This window comes from Dromaius novaehollandiae, chromosome 11, assembly GCF_036370855.1.
Source record: "Dromaius novaehollandiae isolate bDroNov1 chromosome 11, bDroNov1.hap1, whole genome shotgun sequence".
In the NCBI taxonomy this organism is placed as follows: Eukaryota; Metazoa; Chordata; class Aves; order Casuariiformes; family Dromaiidae; genus Dromaius; species Dromaius novaehollandiae.
The window spans coordinates 23,227,657-23,245,864 of NC_088108.1; the positions used below are offsets into that span (position 1 = coordinate 23,227,657).

General features: G+C 35.6%; 1 protein-coding gene across 4 annotated transcripts in view; it reads left to right on the forward strand.

Moving 5' to 3' along the window:
* The window catches only part of LRCH2 (leucine rich repeats and calponin homology domain containing 2), a 57,948-nt gene that overhangs the window by 27,249 nt on the left and 12,491 nt on the right, over positions 1-18,208 (forward strand). Inside the window, exons 7-19 of one of the 4 annotated variants that reach the window (XM_064518367.1) lie at positions 580-667; positions 1,664-1,775; positions 2,094-2,191; positions 2,273-2,340; positions 2,598-2,702; positions 4,629-4,706; positions 8,309-8,377; positions 10,934-10,982; positions 12,088-12,204; positions 14,300-14,344; positions 14,812-14,862; positions 15,791-15,848; positions 17,789-17,901. In XM_064518367.1, the coding sequence (XP_064374437.1) occupies positions 580-667; positions 1,664-1,775; positions 2,094-2,191; positions 2,273-2,340; positions 2,598-2,702; positions 4,629-4,706; positions 8,309-8,377; positions 10,934-10,982; positions 12,088-12,204; positions 14,300-14,344; positions 14,812-14,862; positions 15,791-15,848; positions 17,789-17,901 (1,051 nt within the window). The remainder of the gene's footprint in view (positions 1-579; positions 668-1,663; positions 1,776-2,093; positions 2,192-2,272; positions 2,341-2,597; positions 2,703-4,628; positions 4,707-8,308; positions 8,378-10,933; positions 10,983-12,087; positions 12,205-14,299; positions 14,345-14,811; positions 14,863-15,790; positions 15,849-17,788; positions 17,902-18,208) is intronic. The other 3 variants (XM_064518368.1, XM_064518369.1, XM_064518370.1) reach the window with 3 other exon arrangements.

Here is an 18,208-nt window from a genome sequence, read left to right on the forward strand (position 1 = left end):
GAGATTTTGTTTGATACAATTTCCAGATTATAAATATAAACCATATAAACCAAGCTCCAAAATGCACAGTTGGAAAAGCACACCTTGCTAGTGCTGCCAGTCTTCTGTCTACTGCATTAGGTATCTTTGGAAGGCATGCATTTAGAGGGAAAAAAATTAGCAGATATTTAAGCAGATTTAAACTCTTACAATGTGACAGTACATTAGGGAATATGTTTGCTACTAATAGAAAATCATGTCTGCCAATGAAACTTAAGGAGCTGTAGTACTTCAAAGAAAGTAATATTCTCCAAAGTCAGGATTTTAGAACGAAACATAGAACATCTCTGAGATTACAGACATATGGACAGAGTACCTTCATTGATCTTTTTAACTTTAACTTTTCTGTGATAGCTTTTTTTTTTTTAAACAGCTCTTTCAGGAGATGAAAAATTTCTCACCTGTGTGTATGGGATGTGCAAAAATTCTGTAGCAGCAGCTGTAGATGAGTATAGAGAACATGTATTAAAGAGGATGTATACATTCTTTCAGAAAAGTGAAACTAACAATTTTTTCCAATTATTACTTTTTTTTAAATAGCATGGAGGACTTTTATCCCAATAAAAATCATGGACCAGACTCTGGCATTGGAAGTGATAATGGGGATAAAAGGCTGTCTACAACAGAAGTGAGTGTTTTTCACTGTTAAATTTGTCTAACTTCTGTTTTATGGAATAGTTTTGTTCCTCTGTATTTTGCATCATTTGAGAAATGCTTAATTAAGTTGCAGTTACATCCTTCAAGTATTTGTGTCATTGAGTTTAAACCTTAGCAGTATTAGATGTATAAAACCTTCATTGCTTTGAGTTTTTCAGTTTAGGTTCATTCCAGTCCAAACTCTTAAACATTTTAAAATTGAATTCTGATCTAAGGAATTGTTTAGATTTTTTTTCAGATATGAAATATGTAGTCATGTTTTACACAGAGGACAAAACATACGTGACATTTGCTTTTACTATTAATAAAATAGAGGAAAACGAAAATATATTTTCACTAAACTTGAGTGCTTGTATGTGTTAGTAATCCTTTTTGTTGTTTAAATTTTAATATGAACTTCTGAATGACATGCTTAGGTTTAAAGTGATGAACAGAAGTCCCCACAACATATCCATGTATTTGTAGAAATCTAAGTTTAGCCAGTTGTAGTTAATACTGCCAATATCAAAACTGAGTGCTATAGAACAAAAGACCTTGATAGTATTGTGTCCCAATTTAAAAAGAATAACCTCAAATGCAGAGCGATATTTAGTGGAACAGTGTAGAACAAGCATTACAAGTTGTATTAAGAAAAGTCAAACTGATTAAAAGTAAAGCTGTGATTTTTATCATTAGTCTAACAAAGATCAAAGTGGTTGGATGTTTTAGATGGAAAAGTACCCAAGTTAGTTTTTCTCAGCCCTTCAATCAGTATTGGGTTAGGGCTCTTAGAACAAAATACTGTATTGCAAAGGAGATTGAACAGTCCTTTCACACAGTGAACTGTCATTCCCAAAAAGATACTGACTTGTATTCTCTGCCTTAGGATCCATCCCTCATGCTAGGGTCTCTTATACTATTATTGTTTATTAGCAAATTATATCATATGTGATTAATAGTTTCATATTAAGTGTGACTGTCTTTGCAGCCATCTGATGATGATACAATCAGCCTTCACTCCCAGGTATCAGAATCAACAAGGGAACAGACATTAAGGAATGACAATCATGTAGTGGGAAGTAAACTCGATCCACAGAAAGGTAATATCTGTTGTGCATCTGTCATTTTAGGTAACAGAAATACCTTTGCTTAGGTAATATAATTTAACAGAATTGCACAAAATGATACAATGGCATTTTGGAACTGTATTTTTATCATCTTGATAAACAACGTAATAAAATCATAAATACACAAGACCAGAAAGAAAGAGAAAGATCCTTTCTAGATAGAGGAAACAGGATTTCACTGTATTGTCTTTATTTGACATTTTTCATAAGTACTTCTCTCTCTCAGGAATAACACTTGGTTCAGAGAACTGCTTAATGTTATCTTTTCCACTCTTCATCAATCCTCACTAGACCAGGAGGTGTATGATTATATTGATCCGAATGCAGAAGAGGGAGCTGTTCCTGAGCAAGGAGATACACAGATTGGACCATTGCTGTCTTATATGAAGGTACTGTAACTTGATATAAGAAAAACTATTCAGCGGTTCTTTTTTTATTGAATTCTAAGTTTATTTTTCACCATATGTAAGGAGCGGGGGAAACATCCTGAGAAAACCCAGAAGACAGAACAGAATGAGGAGTGGGGAGATGAAAAAAGGTAAATCTAGGTCTTTTGTGGGAAGGCTGGGGAGGGAGGAGGGGGGAGTGTTAAACTCCTTGCATATGGAGGAAAGAAATCTATAGACATGCAAAGTGTTCCTACTTGGACAGAAAATAAGCTTGTAGGAGGGGCTTTTTAGTTATTGTCCAATGACATACCTGTTTCTGTCTTGCTTGACTAAAGAATATACTTTAATTTCGATAATCTAAAGTTAACTATATACTTTAAAACCAAGATAATGTTTAATTTTTTAGACTTCAGAAAGAACAGCTGCTGGCTGAAGAAGATGATGAAATTAAAGAAGTGACTGACCTGAGAAAAATAGCAGCTCAGTTACTGCAGCAAGAACAAAAACACAGGTATCACAATATTAGGTTAGATAACTTGTATGTTACAATTAGTTTATTCTTTAACCAGTCTTATGCCCAGAAGTTCTTGACACTTCATCATTTTGAGAATAATTTTATCCAGCTATGTAACAGCTTAATCAATAGACTCTGCCAAGATACTTATCATTCATTTCTTTATATAAAATTGCTGTTTAGAGAAGCAGCTCTATGCATCACATGGAAAGGAAGAGATGAATGTGAAGGTCCCTTTTTTTTTTGATTTGATTTCCCCCACCCCGCCGCCCTAAAGCAAGGCACTTATGTAGGCATGGGTGGTGTTGGTATGAAGAGATTATTAGTGAGATATTCACACGGTCTTGCCTTAGTTTATCTCTGTTTGCCGAACCTGCATGCAGTTTGTGTGGGGCTGGTTATTGTATTGAAATAAAGGTAATTTAGGTGGTAGTTCCTCCATCCGCATTTCCTATGGACTGACAGGGAAATTTGTTCAAATGCTCTTCTCAAATGACAGAGCATATATATGCAGGATTTGAATAGCATGAGTATTCATCCTGGTGAACTATATAACTTCCTCCACTTCATGTTGGCATCACAACTGAAAATTTCTTGAAAAGGAAAAGTAGAAGAAGCAGCAGGATGAAGGAATGCAGTAGAACAAGTTAACAAATGGGTCAAAGGAAAAGCAGGCAGGAGTACCTGAAGTGGCATAGGACGTGGATAGATTAGGGTAGGAACTGTGTTCTCTGGTTCCTTTACCAAGCAGGAAAATAACCAGTGAGACTCAGTACTTCTGAGACAGTAAGCTGTCTTTCTGAAAAATGGGAGTTGTAGTTAACTAACAGTTTAACCCTGACATAATGGATTTAACCATAGAACAGGTTTTGTTTCTTTTGAATTTCTGTATAGTGATGAAGTTCTGAGCTGCTGTTTTTCTTTTAAGATAGTTGCAATATGCATGAAACCCTTAGAGAAGGTGGTATCTTGATACCAGGCATTGCAGGCGTTTAAGAATTCACCCATATTATCTATGTATATAACAGCAGTAGTGTGTGAAGAAAAGATAAATTATGCTTCACTTATAACTCTGTCCAGGCTATTTAAGTATTTGGTCATGCCCATTGGGAAGGAAAAAATAAGAATGAAATCTTAATGCTAATATTTTTTTTATTAACAAAAGTATTGCCAAAAAAGGGGAAAAAAATCTCTCCTATATTGCTTAATATATGAATAGAGGGAGAATCTTTGTGTTATTTCTTATACTACATTTCTATATGATGGTTGTTTATATTGCATGTGGGGTTTATTTTTCTTTTTAATATTTCCTGAGTATCTAATCATTTGAAATACCAAGCCACTCCTCTTCTCAAGTATTGCAGCTTCAATTTTACTTTCATTAAACACTGTTGTAACTTATGCAGCTATCTTGTTAATGGTTCTACTTTGCTCTTAAACTGGTCATACATATATAATTTCATTTGTTAAATTTTACTTCTTAGTTGAACATTTATATTTTAAAGCTTGCTTATTTAACATTAAGTACATGTGTACAAAATAGCTTCTAATTTAAAAAATCATAATTACTTAAAGTTAGTAAAGTGTAATTCAGTAAAGCTGCAGTTTTGTGAATTTAAATTTCTTGCTGTGAACAGCAATAAGAATAATATTTAGAAAATAAGTCAAGACATTTCTGAATTTATTTGTAGAAAATATGTAGAGTTCAACCTGAGTAAATGGAGTTCTCAGAAAAGTGTGCATCGTGAAGTAATTTCTTACTAATCGTATTTCTGTTCATTCTGTGTATTTTCTTTTAATATTATGCAGTCTTTCTCTTTTCTTTTTGCTTGCTATGCTATTGACTTCCTTGTCCTCTCCCATCAACCTGTCCTGCTTCCTTCTTCCGTCTTTGGCTTTGATGTACATGAAATGTGAATACAGACGAAGGCCATTAAGCTATAGGACCTCATTCAGTGAAAAACTCTTCCAGAGGACAAGGGCGGCAGGACGTGCATCAAGGTATATAGTGCTTGTAGATCTTCAGATTTCCAAAGATAAAATATGGACAAAAGAACCAGTTTGGGCCTTTTCTTGGACAAAACCAGAATAAAGGAACTGGCTAAGTTAGCCTAAGATTTTTTTATAATAAAAAATAGATGGAAATGCTTTTATTGTTAGTTAAGATGAAATGCAAGGAAAATATTTCATTAAATTGAACAACTGTCCAAAGCAGATTGAGTTCAAATTAGAAGCTCAATTTCCTTCACTTTTGGCATGTTTTATCTCCAGCGGTTGTCTTTGAATATGAAAGTGCAGCACCTCAAGTGCAGAACCTCAGGCAAAAGGTTTTTTAGAGCTTTTGAGTTTTAAAGTGATCGCTTTCAAATCAGCATATCTGTTCGCAACTTGTTTTGTATTTGACAGCCCGGAGGGAGGAAATAGCAGATACAAAAAACTCACAGGAGACAAGAAATCCAGAATGGGGCTGTATAGGTTATGGTCAGACATTTCTGTGATGAATCAAGTAATTTCAAAGTTTGTCATCTTGTCAGATGAAACTCTAACCCTACTCTGGATACTCTTGATCTGTTTCAATAGAAAGTGCAGTGTCTCAGCTTAAATAACCTTCCTTAGGGAGGCTTCACTTTGCATGAATGTGAAGTACGGATGCTCAGCAGACAGCAGTGACTTTCTAGAGCTGTCTGAATCCGCAAGAGTGCACCTTACTGTCACAAAGCAGCGAGCCGTATGTGAAGACCGGAGACTGTCCTCAGAGGAATGGAGTCTTGACTCTTGAGTTTAAAAGCTGTCAGGAGTTATTTTTCTATCTCACTATGAAAGCTATTGTGTCCTTGTGCACCTTATAGATCCCAGCTAGTTCTTAATTGTTTAAACTTGGAGGCAGCTGTCCTTGAAGTAATTAGCATCATTCACTTCATTTGTATCTCTTAAGCATGATGTTATGCTTACTCAGGCAATGCAAACAAAAGAGATGGTTTAGAAGAGATTCCACTTATTTAATTCTCAAACCTTGGAAAATATTTCCTGATAACATAGTTTGTCTTGCCATCACCTTTATCTCCCATCTAGTCAGCAATTTGGAGCAGATGTTATGCTTGCATGATTATGAGGATTAGAAAAGTGAGTCACAATGTTGATTTTTGTTTAGTGTATACAAATATGTATCGCTGTGTGTTGTCGAGTAATTTATGTTTCAAAGTTTGTATGAGTTTCATAACCTTTTCAAAACAATAGATTATACAATAATTATGTAGCAGCAGAAGTTGTGTAATTGGTGCAAACCGCAAGTATGCAATTAACTGTAGTATTTACACTAATGTGTTATGGTTATATGTATAAATGTTTATTTAAGGATTAAGTATGACCATAAGTAAGAGTCATTTGGCTGATGATTGGTCCAACAAAATAGAAAACTTCGGATTTGATGAGATGTAATATGGACAGAAATGGTTGCTGGAATCTTTGCAGTGTTAGCACCATACTTAAGAGCCTAATTTCAGAATTTGAGCAATGTATACTTTCATTTTGTATATTCCGTTTTGTATTTTATTTCCTCTAAGACAGATTATATTTTTAATACAACTAGAGTGTTGTTTTCCTTTTCCAGCTAAACAATTATTTTGCATTGAATTCCTTAGTCTGTGAAAGTTTGTAAATTATTAGTTCAAGAAAACTGTAAACACATAAATTAATAAGAATTTAAGTTCCTGGTTCTGACTGGACTAGCAACTACCAGCCTGACATATTGAACTAACTTATCCTTCAATACCTTCAGTTTTGAAACTGGAAGTTTTTAAAAAGTGTGGGTTTTTCTGTTGTTTTTTGGGGGGAGTTGGGTTGGGTTTTTTTTGTTTTTTTTGGTTTTTTTTTTTTTTACAAAGTCTTAAAATATATTTGAACGTAATTGGAAAACTTAATTTATAATAAAGCCAAACATCAATTATATACATGTTTCATAGAAATGTATCTAAAAAGCATATATGTTTGGCATTATTTTGAATAGCTTTTCCTAACACTTCATATAATGGGATTGTAAAAAAGTAATGGCCTTTATTATGTATGATCATCAAATTTATGCAGCTAATCAGTTTTGGTGATAGTGCTTAGGTGACTCTGATTTCCATTTATTTGTTTATTAAGCTCTTTCTATTCTAATAGTTATATCTTGCCACAGAGTCTCTCTGAATTTCTCTTTGGCTTCAGTTGCAGAGATAGGCCTAATTTAAATGGGAGTTCTCCCTGAAAATCAGTGACTCAAAAGAGCCTTGTTTGTTTTATGTTTGATACATCCTATGCTCTGAGTATTAATTTTTTGTATTTTTTTTTCTGGGTGTAGTATAATTTAATTCCTGAAAGCCATGAACTCTTAGAATTAACTTTCTGAAAATAAATTATAAGGAGCAGATACTGCAGACTGTAAATTATCTTGTTTTACAGGTTTAACTTGTCATAATCCCATTAAATTGAGGTTCATACAGTCGCAGAGATCTAAGCTAGAAATAAGATTACTCAGCTCAAAGCCATCATAATAATCACAGATGTCTAACTGAAAATCATTGATCCTTTAAAATTAATCGTTGTACTGCCCTCTGTAATGATAATGTCATATAAAGTGAAGATGTCTACTCTATTTTACTTTCTTCCATTAAATAGTTGCTGGTCTTCCAGTTCTTTCTGATTCTTAATAAATTTTAGTTCTCTGTATAATTTAACATTAGAATTCAAAATTAATGATTCTAGTTACTATTCAACATGACACTTGAAAATGTTTAATTTAAGAAGTGTTTGGTTTGCTCTCTGGTCTGCAGGGGGGGGGTTGTTTTTCTTTTAAGCATTCTCAATAAGTAGAGAGCTTATGTCTTCTGCTTGTGTGTGCATGTGCGTGGTATGGATTTGTTTCAAATGAGAAAACATTTCTGAATTTATATGCAAGTTTAGGCTTTTTTTGACTGATTACATTTTAGGAAAATGGAGTTTTTGCTGGTTCATTCCTGCCTTGTTTCCCTCTTTCTGCCTTAGTCATTTCTCTTACTGTTTTGTGCCTAAATTCCCATTCCATGCATCTCCATCTCCTCCCTCTTGTTCCTGCATTTCTTTTGCACTTGCAGTCTTCTTGCTTAGCTATCCTCTTACCTGCTCCTGCAGTCTGATTAACCTCTTGTGCTTGGTCTCTGTATCACTTCCTATCCTCTTTGGTTGCACCGTCTCCTGTCTCTCCTACTTTTAGTGAGCTGTGGGGCCTTTTGTGTTGCGGGCAGCATAACTTCACAAAGGTGTGAGAAGAATTGAGGTAGTGTATATGTGTCAAGGAAAAGTAAGAGGAGCCTTCATTCTGTTTGGATTATGATCAGGTTTTACTTAAAATTCAAAACTTGTAATATTTCAAGAGCTGGAAACTGCATTGTTGACTTCAATGGAAGCAGGATTGGGCTTGGGTTTCTTATGTGTATAATACACATATTCTAATTTTATGAAAAATGCTACTTTAATATTCAAAACTTTTCTTTATAGGAAAAGTTGCACACTGAAAGTACCATATACTCTAAAAATGGCTCTAACTATAAAGCTCTTGTATAAATATGTATTTTTTTTCATTCCAGGCTTCTTAATCATTCAGCTTCAGTAAGCACAAGGAACAGACCAAAGCAGCCAGCAGAATCTGAAAAATGGTATTAATATACTTTGCTGTATCACAGCTTTCAATATTTTATTAATTTAAGTTTGGTATTTATTTTGTATCAGTCCTGCCATCTTCTGTCCTATTGTTTCAACTGAAGATGAAATTGAAGTTACACAGATGATCTGGTTTTTAGCCTCTTTCTGTCAGGGCAGAAGTCAAAGGTGTTCTTTTGAGCCATTAAAATTGATGTCATGCAGAAACTCATGTGTGGGTCCAATTCAGGGAACAGTTCAGATGCGTAGGCATTCAGTGGCATTTTAGACATCCTAAAGTATCCTGTCTTCCTTCTAGTTCCAGTCCAGAAAAACATACGTCCGCTAGGTAGTAGTCCCTTGGAGATGTGTTGGGATACTCTTGAGTTGTACAAAATGGCATTGTATCTTTGCTTAGGCATCTGAATCTTCTACCCTGGCAATCCTTTTGTGTTCTTAGGAGCTGTCTGAAAAGCGCTGATGGAAGTTCAGCCTGGAAAGCCTTTAGGTTTTGTGGGGGAATGTGTCAGTGAGGAATCCAGTCTTAATAGCCTGTGCAACAGAATGGTGCTGCTTAATACAGTTGTCTGCAGGAGCTGTGCACGTATCCTGTGCTCTTTCTGTGAACATAAAACAAGAGAAGGGGCAGAGCCTTGTCTCTAGGAAACTGGGAAATCGCAGCTTCTTTTTACTACCCATGTGAGTGAGAGAGAAGCTTGCAAGTTTTTGTCTTTCTCTTCCTTAAGGAATCCTAGGACAGTTCTGGGAATCAGTTTGGTCAAGAAATAGTCTTTTAATTCTCAGGTAAAGGGGGAGAGGTGATTGACAGCCACCTAAAGAGAATTCTGTCCATGGAGTGGGAGAGGGCTTCTGTGATTTTTGTCAGCCTTTGAAATTTATACCTTCAAAAGACACTCTATCTACCTGTGTTCAAACCCCACTTTGAATCTGGGAGACAAGAACCTGTAATTATTGCTGTTGTTACTGGAGAGCACCCTGGGTGGTATCCGCTCCCTACAGTTCTGTGCAGATCAGGAAAACATTCATCCAAACAGGAAAGGGACACAGTATTGATATTTCAATGTGATCCATCCTGTTTTGGCTATCTTCTCTCACTGGTATCTGAGACTTTGCAAAGGTGGTTGTGCACCTGTCCTGGGGTTACATGAACCGTGCTGCAATTGTTACTCATTTGCACCTGGGGCTTTCCTGTCCTTGGCTTCTTACCCTGCAGTTTCTGTTCTCTGGGGTGCTGTCACCTATTGTAGAGCTTTGTATTACAGGGGAATTCAGGGAAGGTTACATTTGCCTTGCTCTGTTTTTTATGTGAAACAAACAGGCCTGAGGTTTGGGTTGGGAGTTTTTTCTCCTTTAAAAAAGAAAAAAAACCCTACATTTTGTTTGAGGTGTGTGTACAAGGTAGATGTCACGGAATACTTGTTATTTCACTGCACTCATATATAGGAGCCTTAGTCACTGGGTAAGGTACATACAAATAGAATAGAAAGATTGTCACCCCCCTAAAGAATTTCCACTTGTAAAAACATGCCATAGTTAATAGATACAACCATGTATCAACAGCAGGATTGAATTATTTATTGCAGCAGTTCCTGGAATTCTCAACTAGATTGCTTATCAAGGTAATGGACATCTTTCAGACAAATTTACTATGCCAGAGAGCTAGCAGCTTTAAAAAGTAGGGTTATTGGTTTAAGATAAATGGAAAAGAAGAGGAAAGGAATACGAGGTAACAGAAGTTAAGGAAGTCAGTCTCACTTTCCTTGCTGGTTTGCTCTCTGTTAAGAATTTATTAGAATTGATCAGGGTGTTAAGACCTTCTTGCATTCAGTCCCCACCTGGTAGCCTTTTGGTGTACCTCACAGCTTCTAAGCCTGTCTTCTGCCGAGTTGTCAGGATGCAAATGAAACGGTTGCTGGTAAGGATAACTAACAGAAGTGAGCTTCACAAAAGGATTCTGACAAAAGAACTGAAAGTGACACCAACTTCAAACTTTTTTAACAGGAAACTTTTAGTAAGTTCAGGCACTGTCCTTGGCCCCTCAGTATATATTTGAGGTTTTGCCATTTCATTGTTCTATCCTGAAATCTTTGTGCCTTTCACTGTTATGTAAAAGCCTCTACTTTACTGTGTGGCGATAAGATGACATGTATAGTTCTTCCAAACGAATATACTTTTTCTTAACTTTGAACAGAATGCTTGGTGGCCTCTTAGAGAAATGAAACAATTAAGGCACATTAGTGATTTCTGTTTCTTAAGATCAATCAACAATATTCAAATACAGCCTTTGTTTAATGAAGTACAATGTTATGTAAGAGGTATTGTCAGCATACTGTAAAGGAGAGCGAAATACTATTTCAGATTTTAATCTAATTGTCATCCTTCTAGCCACGGTTTGTAATATCGCTATGCAGCAAGCCAGAGTATTATAGTGTTGCAGAGAAGCTGCATTTTAATATTGTGTTCACTTTTTTGGACTTTTAAAGTAACTTGATGTTACAGTATATAGAAATGTAGTAAGGAAATTTAATAATGTCTGTCATCTTAATTTTTAGTATCTCAACAGATGAAGGGAATTCTCCGTTGTCTCCATACAGTTGGCAGGTAAATGTCTAAATGTAAAACCATATGAAGCCGTAAGAAAGCATAACAAAAGTCTTATTATTTCCTGTGAAAACTTTCCTTTACTGTTTCAAGACAATTTGACTTGTGTTATGTTTGTAATGCAGGTGGCTTTTTTTTTGAGAATGTAATGCTAAAGGCTTAAATACTTAAGATATTGAAACTAATGAGACATAAATATTGTTTACTTGGTTTTTGAATTTCTTTACGTATAAGTTTATTTTATTACTTCACCACACTGTTCTTTTTTTAATCTGAATCATTTGAATTATATAGGTCCTTCTGTTTCCACACCTCACTGAGAAACTTGCATGACATGAGAAAAGTGCAGTGAAACTTCAAAGAGTTTTTTAATTGTCTTGCATTTTAATTCATTAGTTGCTTATGGCTGCTTTATATGGCCTGATATTCTAAAATGAAGAAATATTTAGAAACACAATTTTTGTATGTCTTGCCCTTATTATGAAATGCTTCCCTTGGACTGTCTGCTTTTGTTTTTCATAGAGTATACATATGCATACATATTGTTATTTTATGAATAAATCTCCTTTAGCTGTGTCCTTCAAAGTACTATCTTATCCAACATGTTCTAAAGAGTTTTTATACTGCCACTTGCTGTGTATTACCTTTTAGATAAGAACAGCAAACAGGTACCTAAAAAAAAAAAAAAAAAAAAAAAGTCTTGTAATAGCCATCCTTTTCCAGTGTAGTGAATATGCACATTCAGAAATTAGATGCATTAGTGGCTAACCACACTTCTAGCTGGCTGTACAAGCAGTTATTTATGTTAGCCTTAGCTGGTTTCCTAACAAAGCTGTGAAAATTGGGCTCAGTGCGGTAGATAAAGACAAGGGTGTAGTTTTTTAAATTATTTCATAGGTGCCTTTTTCTCTATAAAATGTGTTTCAGAATTTGAAAGGGATGAAGTGATTTCCATCTGGACCATCACTGAGACTAGTAACACTTTTGTGTCATAAAGCTAGATTATGGGAGAGACAAACAGTTTATAGTTGTGGTTCATAATAATTTGTGCTAATGCAGACTTGTATATTTACCTGATGTGTAAAAATGTTTCTGAAACTTACAGCCACTGGAAAACCAGAAAGATCCAATGGATGAGCAGCATTGGCCAGAAACACAGCCAGTGATTTGGCAGAATGAAGAAAGAAGGAGAAGTAAACAAATCAGAAAAGAGTATTTCAAGGTAATATGAGGGGGGGTACTTGGTTTGCTTTCTTTTTTCTTTTGTCCTGGCTTCTTCAGGTTCTTTTTTCTTTTTTTAAAGCAATGCCAGAAGTTTTGTGGGTTTTTGGGGTTTTTTGGAAGAGTAAAAGAAGCTGTGTAACCAAGTAAAAGATAGATTGTTGTGCTTTTAATTTTGCATGTGACTGTGGTTTTTCATTTAATTCTTTTGTGTGTGATAATATGTGTGTATCCAGGGTGATGTCAGAATGCAGGAAAACTAGGGGAAAAAATCCACTGAAAGCTTTCTTCTTATGTTTATTCTTTAATTAAAGGAGGCAATCTACAGTTGTCTTCTGATAAAGCCAGAAACTAACCTTCAGTCTTTTGGTTCTTCCCCAGTTTGGGTTAAACTTGAGGGATTTTGTTTGTAGTTTAAGGAAAATATACATCACCTTTTTGTGTAGCAGGATTATAAGAATTACTTATGCATTTTGGTTCTTTCCACATCAGTTTGCGTATTAGAGGGCAAATTCACCCTATATTAGTTATTTTGCTGTTTGTAGTGTGTATCATTGGTCACCAGATGTCAGTGTCTGCTTGTTGCAAAACAGAATCAAATTTAGTGCATTGTCAGATAGCATTTGTTTTCACACACTGTAGAGAAATGGGATATTTCTGACCAGTGCTAGATTGAGTCAAAATTAAATTTATTTGGTTTATGAAATGAGTGTCTTGGGTCTTTGCCATCAAACATCTAAACCATAGCCTTCATGAAATGCTAGGGAATTTCCAAGAAATTAAATTCTAGGAAAAATAGAACATGCTCTGTCTGTGAAATATAGTAGCTATTAATTTTTTTTCCCCTCAAGAATTTAGGGAGTTGTATTTTAACATGAGTTCTACTGACTTCAAATGTGAATGAGTATCTTAAGAATGCACACCAAATTGTTGCAATGGGCATCATTAGAAGAGGGAAAATCTACTTGTATCAGCATCCTGAAACACATGGAGAATATTTTTATTGTACAATTTGTACATTGTTTTGTACAGCTATATTACTCAGCAGAAGAGTAGAAAAATGTCTGTGCCTGTGAGAATCAGAACACCTTTTTTTGTGGCATGGCACAGAAGTTTGGCTGGTACCTGAAAAGCTTTGTTGCACTAGCTATTTAAAAAGAATCTTCCTACTGAAGACAATTTTATCAACCAGAATGCCTTTTTACTGGAATATTTTATAGTTAAACTTTGGATCGTGGCTCCACCTAAGCTGTTGAATGTGGAGCTGTAAACCCTCCCACAGTGCTCAGTCATAACTTTGAGGAGGATGAGCATTTTCTATCCATAACTAATAAATATAATTTTATATATCAGAATTATAAAAGCTTATGTATTTATTGATTTATCTTAAATAACATAGTTGCTGGTCAGACTTTTTTCTTCCATTTTTAAATTCATCTGACTACAACCTGCATGTGTCTCCGAAGTCAGATCTCTGATGGAGAGCCATCTTTCTAATTCCAGAATTAGTCTTTTAATTCAGCCTGTATTGTATATTGTATCATAAAAACTGGTAGGCTGGTTGTACACATATACCGCATTTCTTTGTTTTTTTAGTGATAGAACTATTTAGTTCTAGCTGTGCATTTGCTTTGCAGACAATGAAATACACTTGTTTTCATAGGTGCCATTTCTGTAACTTTTTTTCTGCAATCCCTCCTTCATTTACAGTGCTAAGCAATCTAAGTTATTTTTAAAGTATGTTTCTTTTTGTAACTTTCATGGGTTATACAATTTTTATTAATGTTTCAGAGTAACAGTTGCTCAGATCTCTTCACTTGGATCAAATGTGTATACAATCAGTTAACATTGTAACAGTATATATTCTTGAAATACACTTACCCTTTAATCAGTGTAAAGAAGTTCCTGACTAGCCTAGGAACTGCATGTTCCTTTTTTGGCCTTTTTTTCTCCTTCGACAATTTGGGGGGGGGGGGGGGGGGGGATTTTTTTGGCCACTTTACCAGTAATAAATAATATGTGGCTGATATCTAGCCATTTGGTTCCAATGAAATCCATACTTGCATTTTAAAGTAATAATTGTGTGTGTTTTGCAGTATAAGTCTTCCAGAAAGAGTTCAAGCGGAAATGAAAATGATGAGGTGAGACATGGTGATCACGTAAAATACATCGTGTTTTATTTATTTGTATTTTATGGATGCTTAGGAGACACAGTTACGGAACAGGAGTATGTTGGCTAGAGTCTATGCAAGCAAACTTTGTGTTCCAAAACCGTAGGATAAATATGGCAAAATAAGTATTACACTCCTCTATTTGGGGAAAAAAAAAATCAGTAAGGTGGTGTATTGAAGAAAAGGAGGGTATTTACATACTTTGGTAATAGGAAAGCTAATTCAGCTATCAAGCAGAGGTAATGTAAAAGTAGTATTCTACCTAAGCAGTGAACAGTATTTACTTGAATCTACATGTTTTTAAATTCAGTTGCTCTGTGTGCCATGCTTGACAGATGTTGTGTGTTTCATGTATTGTATGTATTTCATAATTTCATGCTTTTCTTGTTAAATCATAATTTTCATTTTATAACTTCATCTCTTTGATTTCTTTTTAGCAAGACAGTGATAATACTAATGTGTCCCCACAGTCTCCTGTGTCGTCTGAGGTACAAGTTTGTGGTTTTGTTTTTCATTCAACATTTCTTTATGCACATTACTGTTGTCACCAGGTTTCCCATACAAATATTAAGCTGTTAGTTTCCTTTGAAACTGGAATTAGAAATATTTCACATGCCTTTCATAATAAAAAGTCAGATATAAATAGGAATCAGACAGATATTAATACAATGTTAATTTCTTCAACTTGTTTTATCTTTGCAACTATCTGATCTCTCGTAGATTTTTTTTTTTTTTTTTCCTTCCCCCCTCCTCCCCAGGCTGGCTTGTCAGAAGGATGCATTGTTTGGTCTCCATTATCTTTCTTAATGAAAATAACTAAAAAGAGAAATCAAATTTGGCATATTTTATAGGTGTCCACACTGAACTAGCAGTTCAGAAGATTTTAAGTACTTGTGGTTTAGTATTCTGCCCATCATAGGGGACCCAGAGATGCTGAGACTATTTAAGAGGTTTCATCCTTCACAGTTCTATCTTAACCTCTGTGGTGCAGCTTCACAGCTTGTTTCATCAGTCGTTTCCCTTTCTAAGGAAAACCCGTGCAAGTCTCATTGTGGTTGCACTACTAAGCTATGAATAAAATATATCAAAGATGATAATCATTTCCACCTAATGCCAAAGGGAACCTGAGGGAGCAGAATGAGGAAAACATCTCCCAAATACAGCGAAATGAGCTGAAATAAGGAAGTCTTGTGTACATATCAGATTACTGAGTATGTTTCTCATATTAGATGGTGGCATGAGAAAAACTTCTTCATAATTCAAAGTAAACATTTCTTTAAAAAAAAAAGTTGATGCTAGGTGTTATTAAGTAGAAGGATTCACTTCAGGCAGGAATAATTTAAACTTTATTTTGATGGGAACAAAAGTTAATTCTTTAAATGAGTGGAAGAAAATTGACTTTATCTCTTTTAACAGGATTATGAAAGGACAGACAGTAACACTCATGGTCCATTTGGTCTCAAACCAAGGTCAGGTAAGCTGCTCTTCTCTGACATAGCATGATAGAACAGATGTTTATTCCCCAGGCTGGAATGGACAATAAGGATAGCAGATGCATGAACTGGAACAAATACAAAGAGAGGCCGCAGTACAGCAATCCACTTGGTGTGCTTACCACAAGCATAGGACTGGGAAAGGCACAGACAGCTGCTTTGGCAAACCAGTAATTGAAAGTTGCCCAAGTTGCACAGTGATTTGTTATTTCATTAATTTATTTTCTGCACATTTAGTCAGCCACAAAGAACAGAGGACAGCGTGCAATTGTTGTTGAGACTTGATGGCTGAGGCAGGAGGGTTTTGAGAGAAGTAGGTTTTTGTAATTTGTCTTATGAAAGGATATGTGGAGTAGCGCCTTGCCAGTTTAATGGCTTTGCACCTTGTTGCACCCAGATCTTCCAGAGTCTGCCAGTCCCTCGTAAGACAGTTCTGTCAGATGGGATTGTCTAAAGCAGACTTTCACTTCTCTGAAATCCCGGAAGAAATAATACAGGTCTTTTTTTAAAACTGGTACAATATTCTTTTGGAATTGTCAATGTGAATATTGGATTGGAAAATCTAGTTTGGCAAGGCCCCTGTGCAATCCTTCTTCCCACAAGAGAAGAGTAGCATTATCTGGAAAAGTCTTTCTGCAAAATCATTAGGAAAAATGAAACTAAACTGAAGAGTTAGGATCATTCAGTCTGTATGTTAACAAAGCTTGACCTCTGTAATACTCACCCGTGATCGCTCAGTAGCAGAATGTCTGGCTAAGATCATGCAGGTGGCTCCTTCAGGGGCCCTAGCGGCTTGTGATTTGTAGGCAGTCAAGTGAGACTTCTGTGCCAAGGAGAGTTGTGTTAGTTGCATGTGTGAGGGAAGCACAGCAGGGCTCCTTTAGAGGCTTTTGAGTTATCTACAGCCTTGGCTGCAGGAAGGTGTAGATTTGATAGGAGCAAGCAAGGTTGTGTTACCACTTGTCTACCCTGCCCTTCCACCCCCTCCCCCCCACCCCCTTTTTCTGTTCCCTGGTGCAGCAGTGGGCTTCCTAGGAGCTGTTGCCAGCTCACCTCTGCAAACCACTTCTAAAGTTCTCCTTTCCCCTCTGGTCTTGAGTTATGCATGGCGTGTTATCTGTTGGCTATGAGCAAAAATCTTTGGCTTTTAAGCCTTGCTCTTGAGATAGCATAGTTTTGAGAACAGTTCACTCTCTGACAAAAGATGTTGTGTTACGGAAGAAACCCCAAAATCTTAGTGTGTTTTTTAGATATTTACATAAACATTACAAGTAAAATACTATTGTATTTCTCTGTATACAAAATGCGTATTCTCATAATGTGAAAGATCAGAGCAGTGGTTTCAAGAACATCTGCTATGAAATACCTGTGATTTTTTTGAATGCTAGATCTCTTTCTAAAATCCAAACTATTAGAAGCAAGAAAATTCTGAAGAATTAAATACCGAATCTTTTGCTCAAAAGTACAGGCTACAATACTTAAGGGTAGAATGGAATTGCTACAAAAGAGTTTTTATTTGCCAGCATTGTATAAAATAATACAACTGATCACATTAAAAGCTTCCTGACAATGAAAATTAGTAATGTGTGTATATAGTTAAGAGTATTTAACAGGCAAGGCTAGGCTTCAGGATAAGCTTACTAATGTACAAAAGGAATTATATACATCAAATGGATATTTGTGCATTGTGTATTCTACCTCCATATTTTCTAGTTACAGGTTTGCAGTTAAATAAGATGATCCATGTACTTTGAAAGTTCAGTTTCATAGAGAGCAGCCTTTTCCTTAGGATTCTGAAAAGTATCAGTTCTGATAAGTTCTGCAGCTTTTTTCCACCCATTTTGTCCTTGTTGGTGGATTTTTCGTCATTGCACATTTTTTAATCTTAAGTCTGAAAACTAAGTTCACTAATATTCAACAGCTTTTAGCCGGACGTCTCGCCAGGACTATGGAGCAATGGATCCTGGATTTACAATGAGGAGGAAAATGGAGCATTTAAGAGAAGAAAGGGAACAAATAAGACAACTTCGCAATGTATGTACCCTTATTTAGTATATTGGTTCAAGATATTGGGTGCAGTGTAATTAGTTTGCTCTGTACTACAATTTACATCTTTATAATAAAGGCCAGGGAATCATTCTGGTTGTACTAGGGCATCTCTGCAGTGATATTTCTTCCCAAGGAATTTTGTGCAACAGAGCTCTCTTTCTACCTCTCTAACAACAAGCAGTTACAGTAGAATTAAACAACAAAAGTGTATCATTGGGATACCTTTATACCCTAGAGGACACTGGTAGCATTTTTGGTCCAGAGGAACCAAAAGTTGTTCTAGCTGAATGCA